The following is a 15,330-nucleotide window of genomic DNA, read 5'->3' as shown; positions in this document are numbered from 1 at the left end:
CTATGTTCCTCGTGTGGAAACTGAAAAGGGAAAGAAAGCTTTTAGTTTTTGTAGCCCATCTGCTTGGAACGCCTTGCAAGCTGAACGAAAACTGTCAGAACTGATTTCACTGAACACTTTTCAAGAAATTAAAAAACAAACAACAACAAATATCATGTCTACAGTGCATGTGTTTCAAAACTTAAATTGCCACCATTTTTTTATTTATTTACTGCCTTTCATTGGCAGATTGTTGCCATAAAAATATAGTTCTAATGTAAACTTTTGTTTTTTCTGTTTATTTGCCTTTTGTGCTGCTGCCTTTCTAAGCCAGGTCATCCTTGTGAAAGAGGTTTTAATCTTAATGGGGTTTTTTATGTGATCAAACAAAGGTTTGATAAAAAAAAAAAAAAAAAAGCTCCTAATCACAAAGGTTTTACTCAAAAAAAAAACAACTAGAGATCCACATTGGGGATGTCATACCCAGAAACCGAAGGAAGGGTTGCTGGATGTCTTTGTCTTTTAATCTCAGATTTTTGAAAGACAAGAGATGGACAGAAACAATTACGACATGACTTGATTGCACATATTTGGAATTAATTGGATCCATTTGACTTGTAAAGTACTTCGATATCACTTTGATTATAAATTTGAGCATCACAAACAAACTGAACTGATTTGGAGGCACCCTGGTGCAGTAATGGCAGCACCTGAGCTGAGGAGAGGTTCATGTGGAGAAAAAAGACAGAGTTCTGCTTTCAGGGGGATGACAGACACTTCAGCTGCATCTCTCAGCACAAGCGAAGGCAGCTTGGAGGGCTATTACCCGTCTGAGGTCAGGAACTCCTCAGAGGGACGGCAGATGAGATGAAACCTGCTCCATTTTTAATGACGGCCGGCTCCAGACATGCTGCCTTGACCCGGCCTGATCCTACAGCTTTTAGCTGCCAAGACCCTTATTGTAATCCTTCCTGGGGAAATCAGTGAGAGGAGCCTGGACAGTGATGAACAGCAACAGAGAGCCTTCCTCTTTCTCCTTTCATTTAACAAGACAGCAGCACATTTGATCCGTATTAAAAGCTACAGCCACCAGTTTGGACACAGCATGTCAAACATACGACACCAGAGAAGTTGACAAATGACACATTAAAGTTAACAAATAGCTGCGACTTTCAGGCTTATGGTCCCTGTGTGACATTTTACATGACAGGAAAAGAACCAGCAGTAAAACTGTACAGCAACAAACACCTATGGCATGATTAGGTCATGGAAGCAATGAGACCAAAGAGCAATTTCAATTATATATTGGCCTGAGAAGGACGTGACCATGGAAACGGAAATAGAAACTATTGGAAACCCGAGAGTGCAGGTGAGATGCCTTCCCCTTAAATTAGACAGGTATCACACAGATTAAACCTCTTGCTGCGGGAAGACTGCTCTTTCTTTTGTGTCATCATGAATGTGGCATCTGTATTGCTCTGTATATTGCTGAAAGTCCTGGCTGTGAACTGTAAGTACACTTCTTTAACTTGAGTTAATAAATTAAAATCAAATGGCTTTAAGTGACATTAGATTGGGAGGAAAGAGATGTTGTTGCAACTTAACAGTCTGAGTTTATCCAACATAATCATGTTCTTGAAATGAGTGTGCATGGATGTGTACCTAATGTATTGCTGGTGTCCCTGATGAATTTTTGAAAGCATCCCTTTTAGCACATTTTGAAATTAGCAGCTTTGATGCTCCACCACTGAGAGCAAAAGTGTGACTCAAAGGCTTTTACATCAGAGTACGATCGAGCATCGTATCACAAGCAGAGTAATAACGCAGCTGGAAATGGAGGTTAGAGATTTCTTCTTGAAATAAAAAAGTTTGGGAGATTTCAGAAAAGGCAATTAGAAACGTTACTTTGTTGAATATTTTTAAAAACAAATTAATGAATGTGAAACTTTATATTATGGGTGGTAATGATCCCATAATATAATCTTTGAAGGTTATAAAGTAACAAAATATGTCCTTTTTTAAATGAGGAGAACTCCAAAAAGTAAAGGTGAGAGAAAGTGAGCTTGTTCACAAAAATAACTTGAAACCTATGCAACAATAGACAAGAGCTCACGAGAACAATAACAAATGAGTATTTGAGGCTGACGCCCTGATTTGTGCCAAGACAATTTGTCACTACCTTAAAACATACCTGGGAACGAGAGCCGGTGTAAAATGGGATATCTCTGGGTTTTAACCTACAAAGTGAAAGAAGTTGTTAAAACTGGTATTAAAACATCAATTTTCTTCTTGTTCACTGGTGGTTTTCCTAAAAGCAAATACCAGAGGTAAGGCTCCAAGGTTTTATATAATGCTCTCTAACTTCCAGTCTATAGTTATCTGCTGTGTGAGGTCTACATGTTGGTCTCAACATGCAGCATCTTGGAAAAAATAACTGCTAATCTCTTGTTAAATTGTGAATCAAATAAAATCTTAAACTACATCTTACATCTTGTAATTTTTGAGGCATGGACTCAGGATTAAAATGTCAAGATTTAAAATAAATACAATGATAGATTAGCTTTGGAAAAAGGAGTTTTGAGATTCACTGCTCTTTTGTAGAAATGCAGGACCATATATGTGACTGTGATTGTTTCTGTTATGCAGCTGATTTTTGTTTGTTTATTCTGTCATCCACTTCATTAAAAAAGTCATTTAATTTAAAATTTCTGTGCTAAATATATTAAATATCTCTTGGACAATTTTTCCCACCAGCTTGTATTGGTCACTGAGCACAACTGTGAGCAGATTCTAGTTTGCGGCTATAAAATGTTTACTGTGTTGGTGATGTTAATGTGTTCACTGAAATTACAGTAAGAGGATCAGGCAGCTCTGACTGTAAATACTCTACTGTATAATATCTATGATTGTGTAAAGGTAGATCAGTTGGAAGCAACCTTATCTCGTATTGTTTTCCATTTAGTTCAGTGTTGGGTTTGCTTGATAATTGCTAAACAATAACTATGTTTCTCTCAGATTTACATAAATCTATTTTAACTGAAACCAAATAATCGACTCCTGGACTTATATGTCATGTCTTTGTGTTGTTCTGCCACCTAAAATCCAAATAACACACATCAGTGTTTCTGGTTGTAATGTGACAAAATGTGAATTTTCACAAGGCACTGGTAGGAGCTGAAGTACAAGTTGTGTCTTTGGCTTACTCAAAACAAACACCAGATAATGACGCTGAGATTCATCCTTGCTGGGAATCAATGCAGCTCCGGGATGAGATCGTCCTTCATCGATCTGCTGAGTGAAAGGAATCCGCAGGGCGAAGATTTGTGTGTTTCCAGTGACAAATGAAAGCACAACTGTGTCAGCTCTGTGTTTCTTTCCTGTCAGAGTTAATTCCCTTCTGTACCTCTCTGTGTGTCACAGGTCAGGGCTTTGCACAGGAACGCATAGTGGGAGGCTACGCGCCGGTTCCTCATTCCATCAGGTACATTGTATCGTTACAGACGACGAGCCGCCAGCATTTCTGCGGGGGCTTCCTGATTAACAGATTCTGGGTGATCACAGCAGCACACTGTAACATTGGGTGAGCTGGTTTTCTTCTTCTGGTTTGTTTCTGCAGAGAATAGATGTTACATAACCTCCTGCAAAAGCACAAACTCAATAAAGAGGTGAAATAAATTCCAGGTCACAGTCTCACTTCAGGGTCCAGCTTCAGGTTGTTGTTTTTTTAAGGAAGTTATAATAAACAGAGAAGTCTTGTGGCACAAAAAGTTCTCGGCTTTACTTTCTTGGATCCAGGAATCTCCAGCCATATCAGATGCTAAGTTCTATTAATGCCAGGGCTGAAATAAAGCAAATGAAAAATGACACCCGTCACACAATGGAGCTCTCTGCTTCTGCAATCTGACACACGCACGACAGTGGCGTCGAGGCTCGCAGACAACACACTTTTATATGGATTACAAGCAAATAACTGTGCCTGCAAGGAGGCAATCAATTCACACAGTGTTTGGCATTTAATCCAGATAATGTTGTTACATCAGCTAGCTGATACTTTGTACAGTACCTATTGTTAAATGACAACCAGTGAGCGGCTGTAAGTGTTGTTGAGTTCCCAGATATCTGTGTTGCCTTCTTCCCTTTTTGTCAATATAGAGCAGAGTTTCACCAAAAACTGTGAATGTTTTAGAATTTTCCAAACTCGCTCTCTTATCCATAATAAGAAAATTTGTGCCCATTTCTCTTTGCATCAAAGCCCAGTCTCAGGCTGGTATAGACGGATATGGGGAAAATAATTAATGGGAGTAATTAGTTGACATGATATCAATCACTTACAATCCCACAAAGATTTGTAGTTGTAATGTGAAAGAATATGCAACACTGAGGAGCATAACTATGTCTCTGTTCACTGCCTGGTGTGCCATTTTGTGGTGTGGCTTAAAAAAACAGATGAAGAGTACCTGACCTGGTTCGGGTCAGCCTGCAGCATTCCCAGCAGCTTTCTACCGTCTCTGCAGACAGCTCAATCATTCTGTAATGGGCATTTATAACATTTTCTGCGCTTAGTATGACCCATTCTCCATCAGCCAGGTGTGGCATTCAGCAGATCTGTGAGGGGGGAAATCATGTTCTGGTTCATTTTTGGATCTAGGCTGCCAGTGTGAGGTCATTAGGTTTGAGTAGTGTAACATTGCTGTTTTGTGCAGTGAGTCAGTAAAGCTTGAAGAAAGAAAAATATGTTTTCTTTATGAAACAAATCAAAGAAAGTACAAGTAGTTGGTTTTTAAGGCTTCAGTTTACATGAGAATTTGTGCCCAAAATCTAAAACAGCAGAAACCATCAGAAATCATTGCCCCCTACATCACCATCAACATGAGGTGTTTGTTCTACCTATAATATGTAATTTAGCCTTTGTCACTGTATACTCACATTATTTTAATACTGGCCTAATTACACTTCCTTATTAATTTATAACACATGCCTGTTTCTTTCCAAGCTAAATTACACTGAATCATCAAAGGTGTATGAAATGATTTTACTCAAAGCGTTTCCATTTGTCTTTTATTTTTTTGCTGCAAATTATGACAGTCTGGAATCTGATGTGAGTTTGTGTACACCTGAAGTTTGATTTAGACAATTTCAGGACTTGATGAAGACAAGATTATTGTTATTGTAGCCTCAAATTTGAAAGAAAACATTCTCTCTCTTTTACCATAATTGCAACTGTAACTATAGTATTTGGGCGGACCTTTTTAAGTTATGCATGAACAACTCATGGCATTAATGGAGTATACCTTGTTTTGCACACAGGATAAGCAAAATGGTGGTAGTAGCAGGAGACTACTCTTTGTCCATTTATGAAGGCACAGAGCAGGAAGTGTTCCCCCACTTTTTGGTGACCCATCCTGAGTACAACAGCACGACAAACAACAGTGACATCATGCTCATTAAGGTACAGAATGCAAATTATCTGGCATAATCTTTTCCTGAATTCATCTGATCACAAAAAAACCACTCTACTCTGTTTCTAGCTAAGGGCACCCATCTATCTGAACAATTACGTGTCCATCGTTCTGCTGCCCAGGCAGGATGCCTCCATAGCGGAGGGCGAAATGTGTCGAGTGTCGGGATGGGGATACACCAGCCCCACAGGGGGCCAGATTCCAGCCACCCTTCGGACTGTCACACTTCCTATTGTGTCTGCAGAGAAATGTAACAGCACTGAGTCGTTTAATGGCCGCATCACTGACAGAATGCTTTGTGCCGGCTACAACATTGGTGGAAAAGACGCCTGCCAGGTAAGAGGTCTTCTGTTATTTTATTCAGTGTATAAAGTATTCTTGATTTAAATGGCCACATTTTAGAGAGACAGAAAAGGCTAGACTTTCTTTTATGCTGTTGATATAGTGTCTAGTGATCCATTTTATTTGTTAGTATATGGCTATATTGTTACCTTCTTTCAGTTTTCTTGTACAAGCAATCAAACTTTTATTAAAAGATCTCAAAAGACCTTTGTAAAAAGCCCCAAAAGATCTTTGTGATACAAAAGGCCCACATCATCACAGATCCACCACCAGTATTTAGACTGTTTATATTGCCAAAAAATTCAATATTAGTCTCATCCAGCTGAACTCTCAATGGATTTCTCTAGGCTTGCATTGTTACGTTTGTGATGGTAGGACAGGAAGTAAGTTTTTCTGGCATTTTTTCCCAAAAAACTACTTTGCATGTATAATAAATGATGGTTAGTATGGAGAAATGATTCTCAAACAGGAAGATTTGGATCATTTCCCCCCTTTCCTAACCACTGTCTTCACTATAGATTGTATTAAAGCTCCAGTACACATCCTCTGGTACATTCCCAACTTATAAAGATGGACAAACATCGGGGATATTCTCTTGTACTTCCTTTTTTGAAGAATGGCTAAGTTAAATTGAACTATGTAGCACATGAAATTTATACCATATTGAGACAAAAACTAAATGTAAACTACTAATTAAATGTTCCTAGACACTTAACTCTAAGACATATGCAAAAATTGTTACACTTATTTTATAGGAATTGCTAGGGATGCTAATATTTGTGACAGCAGTTATTTTGGAATAATAAAAAGACATCTTAATATTGGATTAAGACAGCAGTAAGTGTGGAGGTCTCTGTGTGGTCATATTTCTGGTTGGTCAGTCAAAGAAGTTTCTAATTTATTTTGTACATTGTTCAAAAAGAGACTGTTTAATACACTGTAAGTGTTTTTATTGTTTTTCCCAGTCAGTAGAATTCAGTTTTGTCCAATAAAGGACACATGGGGGAAATCATGTTCCATTTACAAGCTACATAGGCTGGTGTTATTGCTCTCAGCAGTCCTGATGAAAAAGTCAAAATCAATGCTGTCTTTGTACTGCTCTTGTTCCTCTAAAAGTGTCCAACAATAAATAAATAAATAAATAAATAAATAAATAAATAAGTTTCCTTCTGGAAACGTGTTAAATAGTAAATTGTAAATAATAATAATTTAAACATAGAAAGACGGGCACAAGTTTCCAAGTTTATGATCTAAAGAGAGAATATCGAGTTATTGGCAGTAACAGCTCAGCCCTCAAAGAAGGCGACAGAAATGAGTCAGATATAACCTGTCTGAAAAGAAAAAACCACAGAGAGAACATAAAGTTAGTGGCAGAAATAATAGGAGATAATGACTGACTATAAGTTTGATCAAAAAGGAAAGTTTTAAACCTGGTCTTTTGAAGTAGACAATGTGTCTGTCTGGCTTACTGACTAAAACCGGGAGTTTTATTGATGAAAACTGGTGGCTTTAAAAATCATAGGAGCCACCAGTGAACCTGCAGTTTGAAAGCAAAGAGTTCAGTTGGAACAAGATGTGAAACAATCAAATCTCTACTATACAATGCAGCTTAATTATCAAGGAATTTTAAATTATATTCTAGATTTAACAGGGAGCTGATGAAGAGAAGGTGGAGAAGTGTTATTTTTCCTTTAAATTCTCAACAGAAATCAACACGTTAGTAATATACAACCCCTGATGATCCTCTATGCTGTTGTTTTAGGGAGACTCAGGTGGCCCACTTGTCTGTAACGGGCGGGCCTATGGAGTGGTGTCGTGGGGAAGAGGATGTGCTGACGCTGAATTTCCTGGAGTCTACACTGCCGTGTCCAAGTTCCGCCGCTGGATAGACAACACCATATTTAGCTACTACAGCAGATGTAAGAAGAATTAGAGCTCAGTGTTAACTCATTGGAGACATAACTTCAATGTTGCCTTCTTTGACCTAATTTTACACGCGCTATATCAGGTGAACACTGTTCAGGGATGGTTCCATATTTTAGGAAACGGTCATGCTGGCTTTCGGGCTGAGAGCTGGTTTTCTTACACTAGACAGCCATAACATTACGAAAAATGCAAGGAGAAAAAAAGTAATAATCTTAATAATGTTGGAACAAGAACATTGAGATTCATTGAAAATTGCCAGCCCCCCATAGCGAAAAAAACTGGTTGCACAAAACTTCTTGAGCTTCCTAAAAATTACAGCTTAAGGTACCAAAAACTCATAAAATACTAATCCTAAGTAAGTGCACTACTACACTAAGTTAGAAGCAGTACTAGTAGTTCAAGTATCACAGTATTAGAACCATGGTTTAGAAATTCAACCTCACAATCTACAGATATTGAATTTCTACTTGTTTATCTTAAATTAACACTAAGTTGGACCTGACTGATGATCACATAGTTATGGCTGATTAATGTTAAATGGATTTTTGGACAAAAAAAAATCTCACCATTTACACAGAATAGTCAGAGAATATTTGATATCTGGATTGTAAATGCCATGTTGATGTCAAAGGAGGTTGATAGATTGGTTTGAGATAATAGAAGGGCAACTTTTGGTTTAATTACATTTTGTTAGCGCCAAAGGATTCAGAATACTATTTCTGAATACACAACACGTGAAATCTAGGAGGAGATCGGATTCAGGAAACTAAGACCTCAGTGTCACTTTTGTTAGCTAGGAACAGGAAACTGTTGGCACTCAAGTTTGGTAGCAACTTTTGAGATGGAAGGGTCAGAGTTCTGTTGCATCTATACCAAGAAGAATAAAAGTGGTTATGATGTCAAAAGAGAAAGTTGTACCTTGTAAAGCGACAAGCCGTAAATCTAAAGATCTACCAAGTTCACAAGGCAATGTTTGGGAAACCTCCAAGGACATTTGGTTAATTTTCAATTCCCACCCTAATTTTGGAATTCAAAGAACATTCTTTATTGTTCCATAACCCATAACAAAAACATTAACCCCTAGAGGATGTTCCCTGAAGTTTTCTGTAGGTTTTGCTCTATGTAACCTTAGAAGAACCTTTAGAGAGCTTAGCTTTTAAAAGGGGAGTGTTTCCTGGTTACCCAGTAGTGTAAAATGTATTGTCAGCAAAATACTTGACAATACGCTCAAACATAAAGCATAAATCTCAGAAGTTACTGTCTAAGCTTAGATCAACTAAACTAAACTAAGCTAAGCTAATATAATCTAAACTGAGCCAAGCTAAGCTAACGAAACAGATAACAGACAAGTAATAATTTTCAAGTTTTTCAAATGTCGGACCAGTTTCTTTCAGTTTGTAGCCAGTTAAGTTCTCCGTTAATAAGAACAGCATAAACATCTTCAACCTCATCTTCAACCTCAATAGCTGATCTATCAAACAGCCATGATTTCACAACATCAGGTAAAAGGTGCCATACTATCATTCACCAGCTTTATGTGGACTGTTTGAAAGGCTAAAGACAAAAGTACATTCATGCGCATCACATAAATGCACTTATAAATAAGAGAATGAAATTATGAATATCCATCTCTCTGAAGATGAAGATGAATATGAATGGATATCTCTGAAGATGGACACGCTAAAGTTATTGTTCAATTCATTAACATTATTCTTTATGAGCAACAAAGCGATATTTGTCTGATTCATGGCTTATGGTTCATGGCATAAGCTCTCTGTTAAATTTTAAAGAGCTCTTTATCTCTTTGTTATGAATAATTTCATGCAAGCATTTGGTTTGTTACTGTTTTCCAACTCATCTTTAAGGGGTGTGCAATTTCCACAGGGTTTTTATTATTATTATTATTATTTTTTTTACATATCCCTGGACAGTGACCTCAAAGTTTAGAAAAGGGTTGGTTTATATTACATTGTGCAACAAATATACATTGCAAATGGATATATGAATTTTAAAAATAATTAACACAACTATTTGTAGTGTATGGTGTTTGTTTTTATATGTGCCTGTACAACCAAGGTAAAAAGAAAATACATCCTCAAGTTCTAGGGTTTTGCATATACCTGACACAAGAAAATCTGAAAATGTAAACCAGTAGACTATTTTGTTGTTGTAACAATGCCTGTTAGCATTATATTGTTGAAAGTCTGTTTTTTTCCTCTGGTAAATGGTACCACATTTGTAAGGATAATACAATTATACCTCCCCATGTGCATATGGATATGCATAATTGAGTTTACAAATAATCTTTGGTAAAATCCCTAGAACAGACAAAGAGTGTATTTTTCCTTTTATCCTCACTATGTGTTGGAAAAACTAACTTTTTCGACAAGCCTGAACTGTTACCTGGAGTACTTGGTGATTTATTTATGGAGTAGCAGCTGAGATATCCTATAAATATGCAGAAGGCACCATGGAGACAGAGAAGTGAACAAATTCAGGGAACCTTAGTAAAAAAAACAAAATTTCATGTATATGAACACATAGAATAAGTGTATTATTTTCTTGTTTTATACACGTAAATAAATTACTCTTCTGCTTTACTCAACCTGCTCTGATTTCTTAATGTGAAGTTAAAAAGCTTTGTCATCAATTTTTGTTTTGTGACCTTTAGGCAACGATGTCACAGGTTGTTTTGATGAAATAGACTCAGTGGCCATCATTATTGACAACTCAAATATAAAAGGCATGAGGAAAATGAATAAGTCATACACGATGAATATTTCAAAAACTTTCACAAATCTGTTTTATCTATAGTGAGCCATTGGATGGCTTGTCATTGGTTTTCTTTGAACACGTATAAATTATCAAAAAACTGGAACACAATCATTAAATATGCATGGCGCCAGTCGTCCCTCGGAGCAATCTGTGTAATGGCTTCCAAGAGTCGTTTGACTCTTTCTGCCTCCTCGTCTCCCTTGCGAAGCAGCAGCTACGGTCAGCTGGGATTCCTGTAAAACACGAGCGGTCATAAAGCCGACTCAAATCGGTACACGCCGCATCACACCTGATAGGTGTTGGCCGCCACAACAGAATGAATAGTTGATGGCCTACTTCAGAGAGAGCTCTGGTTTCACTGCTTGGCCCGGTTTGCTCTGTTTTAATGGGTGTGTCAGCGGCCAAGCTAATTGATGGATTTCAAGTTCCTTTATGTCTCTGATTTTACAGTTTTGGTTACATGAGGACTGAATCCTTTTGTCCTGGCATGAGAAAGCGTTTCCACAAGGTCTTACTCTATGTCCCCTGACATGATTCATCCTAAGCCCTCTATACGCTTGCAGGGTCACAAAAGGAGATAAAACTCTTTGTGCTGCATGGAAACGTATTGATTGACCAAAACAGATTGTGACCTTTACATGAATAGCTTCTCCCAAAGGACAGGGCTTTGTGGCAGCTAAGAAAACAAAACATAATTTCACAATATTAATGGTTTCTTTTCGCTGAATTTCCCTGAATTCTGCTAAGTGTTCATCTAAAGAATAATGTTTCCTTTTATGTCTGATATTTAAACAAAGGTGGAAGAACTGCTCAGATGACCCATTTCTATAGTCTATAGGTATCTTTTATAAAGTAAACCACTTGAAAACCACTTCCAGGCATTAAATATTAAATATTCTCCAGACAAAAACTATATTGGTATTTTTTGTAATACTAAGCAATAAAATAAATAAAACAAATGGTTTGAATTTAACAATGGCATTTTTGAAGAACCACTTTATTAGAAATTCCCTTGCAAAAATACTTGTTAAAATGTTTAACTTTCTGCCTTGTCACAATCGCAAATATGTTGTTTTATTTGTATTTTTTATGAACACAAACTAGTGCACATCATGGTTTTCAAATAATTTGAAAAGAATCAGAAATGTTTGACATTCATTCAGAATCTGACTGCAGTCATTTTGCTTGTTTGTATGCAGAAACAAAACTAGCACCAAAAATACATAAATACAAATCAACAATGTAAACAATAAGGAGTATCAGCTTGTGTTTTACAAATCATATAATTTTAAAAATTAATTTTGTTGTTTTAAATGTATCCTTAAGATCACAAAAAAAAACACTCCATGGTCTGTATTTATTAGAGAAAAATGAATTCTCAATGGTAAAACCGTGCGTGACAAACTGAGTGAACCTTAACCCCTCTCTCAAGATTGAAGAGGGAAAGTAACAGAAAGGTGCTGCTGATTGATTAGCCGATAATCATCACCTCTCTGACAGCAGCTGTTTATCCAGTTAGCTGGTCTGACAGCAGACCGCTGTGTGATAAAAGGTTTTCTGGGAAAGACATCAAATGCAAATGTCCATAAATCTGAACAATGCTGAGAAACATTGTGTGCTGGGAGTGGATGATCTACCATATTTCCCAGGGTGCTTAGCGGCATGTTTTTGTATCCTGTGTTGCACCTTGAGTGAGATGGATGTGTATTACATTGACCTACCTCTTGTGTGTTATTAAAAGTCTATTCAATTTTACTTGTAGATGGTTACAATTGAAAAAACTGAAAGAGCTTTATTTAAGATTATCCAGTTATCATGATAAGGTTTATGATAAAACAATTGCTACTTTTGTTAGTGATCATACACAAGCAGAGAGAGAAAAACAGTGACAAGGTGTGGTTTATGTGGAAGAAATGCAAAGTAAAAACCTTTTCTCCCTTGCAATAAATATGGCATCTCAGCTCAAGTTTGCAAAGTTGCTTCTAAATAACTCACTCTGGAACAATGTCCCTTGGAGAAATGAGAGAAAGGAAGTGAAGTTGGATAATAATGCACTGCGCAACTTTTGGAAAATAAACAAACATATCAGCAAAAACCATCTCATGCCATCTATCAAGTGTAGCTGCAGAGGAATTATATTTTATTCCTGTTTTCCAGCCACAGGACCTGAAGGCATCTTCCATTTATTAAGCCAACTATGAGTTCCTCAGCATATCAAAATATTCTGGAGTTAAATGTCAAGAAATCCGTCTGACAGCAAAAACTTGAGTGAATCTGAGGAACAAATTTACAGTGGAAAGGCTGAAAATCAGGGAAGAATCTGTGTTTTTCAGTGGCCCTGTCAAAGTTCAGACGTCGACCTCGTTAAAATGCCTTAATGTGCAGAAAAACTTCAGTAATGTATTTAAACTTTTTATTTTAATCACTGCAAAATGGTCAGAGAAAGAAAGATTTCATATTAGCATCTTTTTAAATTATTAAAGGTTTATCTAAATGAGTTGATACTACCAAAGAATCAAAAACCTAATTGGCTATTATTTAGCATGTATTGTCAAGAAGATCTGCTGCTCTACTTTAAGGAGCATAAACCTGCTGAGTAATTTTCAGAAATGCATGAGTCATTTCTGTTTTGCTTCTCACCAAACCAACCAGATCCCAAGAGAATCAGAGCAAAGCAGAGGAGTAATTGTTGTAGGACACAGATGGAGTTTTAAAATGCACATGACTCATTTTAACCACCAGAGGGCATTTGATCATTAAAGCAAGAGGAACATGAAAACAACAATAAAGCGAAAGCCTGCTGGCACTTCCTCCTCTCTGATAATAACAACCCTGTCCTCTGAAGAGTTGTGTCTGCACATGAAAATGTTACATCATGGCTCGGTGTGCGACAGTAAAAAAAAGTCATTGTTCTTCTGAGAATGCTTCATTAAAGGGAGGTATGAGAAGAAGGGTGAGCCAGCAGAACAGAGAGGGGACGGCTTCAGCTGGCTCAGTGTCCCAGCTCTTCCATTTTCAATATTGCTATGATGCAGAGTCTTGGAGGTCTGACAACTGTTTGAGTTAAGAGGGACGCGAGGAGGCTTCGGGCCATAACAGACGCCGAGATGAAAACGTGACCGTGTTTTTCTCTATTTATTTATGTTTTTGTTCAGCTCTCTTCATAACCAAAGAGCCATTCAGACTCAGGAGCAACCTCTCTCTCTTTCCCCATTACATATTTTCTTTGTCTTCTGACCCTGCAGAGATGTGTGCACTTTATTCATTTTTTTTTTCTTTTTTTTTTTTACTATTTCTCTTCATAATTCTTTTTATGCTGCCAGCCAGGAGGCTCTTTGATAAAACTGGGACAACTGGGATGTGTAAAATATGTAGAAGATGGAATAATTGGCTAGAGGCAAAGCCCGAATTATAACTTTTTTGCTCATGTTTTTAAAGGATAATCATCATCACATCCCTCAAATCCATTTTAGTAGATAGATAGTAGGTAGTAGTACCAGCTTTCATTTTTAGAGTTTTTCAACTTGAAATCCACCTCCTGACCATTTAAAGTGCAAAAATAAATGCTGGGTTTAATCTGAAAAACAAATTCAGATGATAATGAGTGGGCTGAATGACTGAATCAGATGTTCCCTTTTAAACTACTTCCAGTCCACAGGACACAGAACACAGAGTCAGCCTGTGGGAGCTTAAAATAGTGACAGGAGGAAGCATCAGTTGTTACAGACAACAAGGAGGAGAGTGGATCTCAAAAGGGATCCACTCTGAACTGGGTCTCATTTTATCACCTTACAATCCACAAACTTCATTGTATGATATTGGGATTTTATTTTACTGACTAAAACAAAGGAGGGCATAATGATGAAGTGGAAGAAAAATAATATATGGTTCTTATTTAGATTCGATAAAAATAATTTTTATATTTTGAAATGCAACAAATTGTCCCATCTGAGCTATGCATCTCTGCAGCTCCTCCAGAGTTATCATGGGACTCTTGACATGCTAACCTGATTAATGTTCAGTTTATGTGGGTAACCAATTTTACTAGGTTTGTAGTTGTGTCATACTCTTTCCATTTTCTTATGACATAAACAATGCTATGACCTAACCCTGCTTTGAATGTGTCCACAGCTTTATCTCTGATACTAATGTTCTTCAATAAACCTCTGATGCCTCCATAGGAACACTGGATTAGAGACTAAACAATTTACTCATAAGGCTGTAATTTGAAAAAAAAAGAAAAAAAAAAAGAATAAAATTACGAACAGGGCTTTTGCTTGTTAATTTTAAATTATTAATATTATGGAATTTTTTTACACATACAATTTCCAAAACAAACTTTTGTATTGTGTTTCTGGTACACCCATAAATCTGACGCACAAGCGACAGTCGTGAAAAACAGTGACGACCAAGCTGCTTTTCTTCAAGTGTTTGGCCCAGTTGGGGTTAATTTTAGCTTCAAAAATGGGACACTGGACAAGATTGAAGACTATTTTCACTTTTTTTCCAGAAAAAAAGTGAAAGCCCATCACCAAAGCTAAAATAGCATCTCAATGCAAAAGTTACAGCAAGCGCAGGCATTCCCAATGTTAATATCACATTTCTAATAAAGCTACACGAATGACCAGGAATTAATGAAATACTTGAAATAGCACTTTTGCATCAATCTGATGGTTGAATAACTTAAATAGCATATTAAAAATGCTAAATACATTTGTTGTTGGGCTCATTTGTCAATTTATTCCATACTTTAGAACCAAAAAACTGTTATTGAATTAAAAATATTGCTTATTTTGTCGATTTGCATGTTTTTTTTTTTTTTTTTTTACTAAAATGCAATTAATTGTGA

The 15,330-nt window shown here is 36.9% G+C and overlaps 1 protein-coding gene across 1 annotated transcript; it reads left to right on the top strand.

The window, feature by feature from the left end:
* Positions 1-1,385: 1,385 nt before the first annotated feature.
* Positions 1,386-8,039, top strand: LOC106921818 (trypsin-3). Its single transcript, XM_014993735.2, has 5 exons — positions 1,386-1,489; positions 3,400-3,559; positions 5,287-5,428; positions 5,508-5,774; positions 7,543-8,039. The coding sequence occupies exons 1-5, from the start codon at positions 1,435-1,437 to the stop codon at positions 7,711-7,713; spliced, it is 795 nt and encodes a 264-aa protein (XP_014849221.1). The 5' UTR covers positions 1,386-1,434; the 3' UTR covers positions 7,714-8,039.
* Positions 8,040-15,330: the final 7,291 nt, after the last annotated feature.

Source organism: Poecilia mexicana, unplaced genomic scaffold (assembly GCF_051168715.1).
Source record: "Poecilia mexicana isolate PSO_F unplaced genomic scaffold, ASM5116871v1 scaffold_7, whole genome shotgun sequence".
Lineage (NCBI taxonomy): Eukaryota > Metazoa > Chordata > Actinopteri > Cyprinodontiformes > Poeciliidae > Poecilia > Poecilia mexicana.
The sequence above is the reverse complement of the archived record's forward strand: the minus strand, read 5'-3'. Positions and strand labels throughout refer to the sequence as shown.

Coding starts and splice junctions, on each gene's coding strand:
- LOC106921818 (XM_014993735.2), top strand. CDS start 1,435: ATGAATGTGGCATCTGTATTGCTCTGTATATTGCTGAAAGTCCTGGCT. Junction 1,490..3,399: donor GAAAGTCCTGGCTGTGAACT/GTAAGTACACTT, acceptor TGTGTGTCACAG/GTCAGGGCTTTGCACAGGAA. Junction 5,429..5,507: donor GTGACATCATGCTCATTAAG/GTACAGAATGCA, acceptor CTCTGTTTCTAG/CTAAGGGCACCCATCTATCT.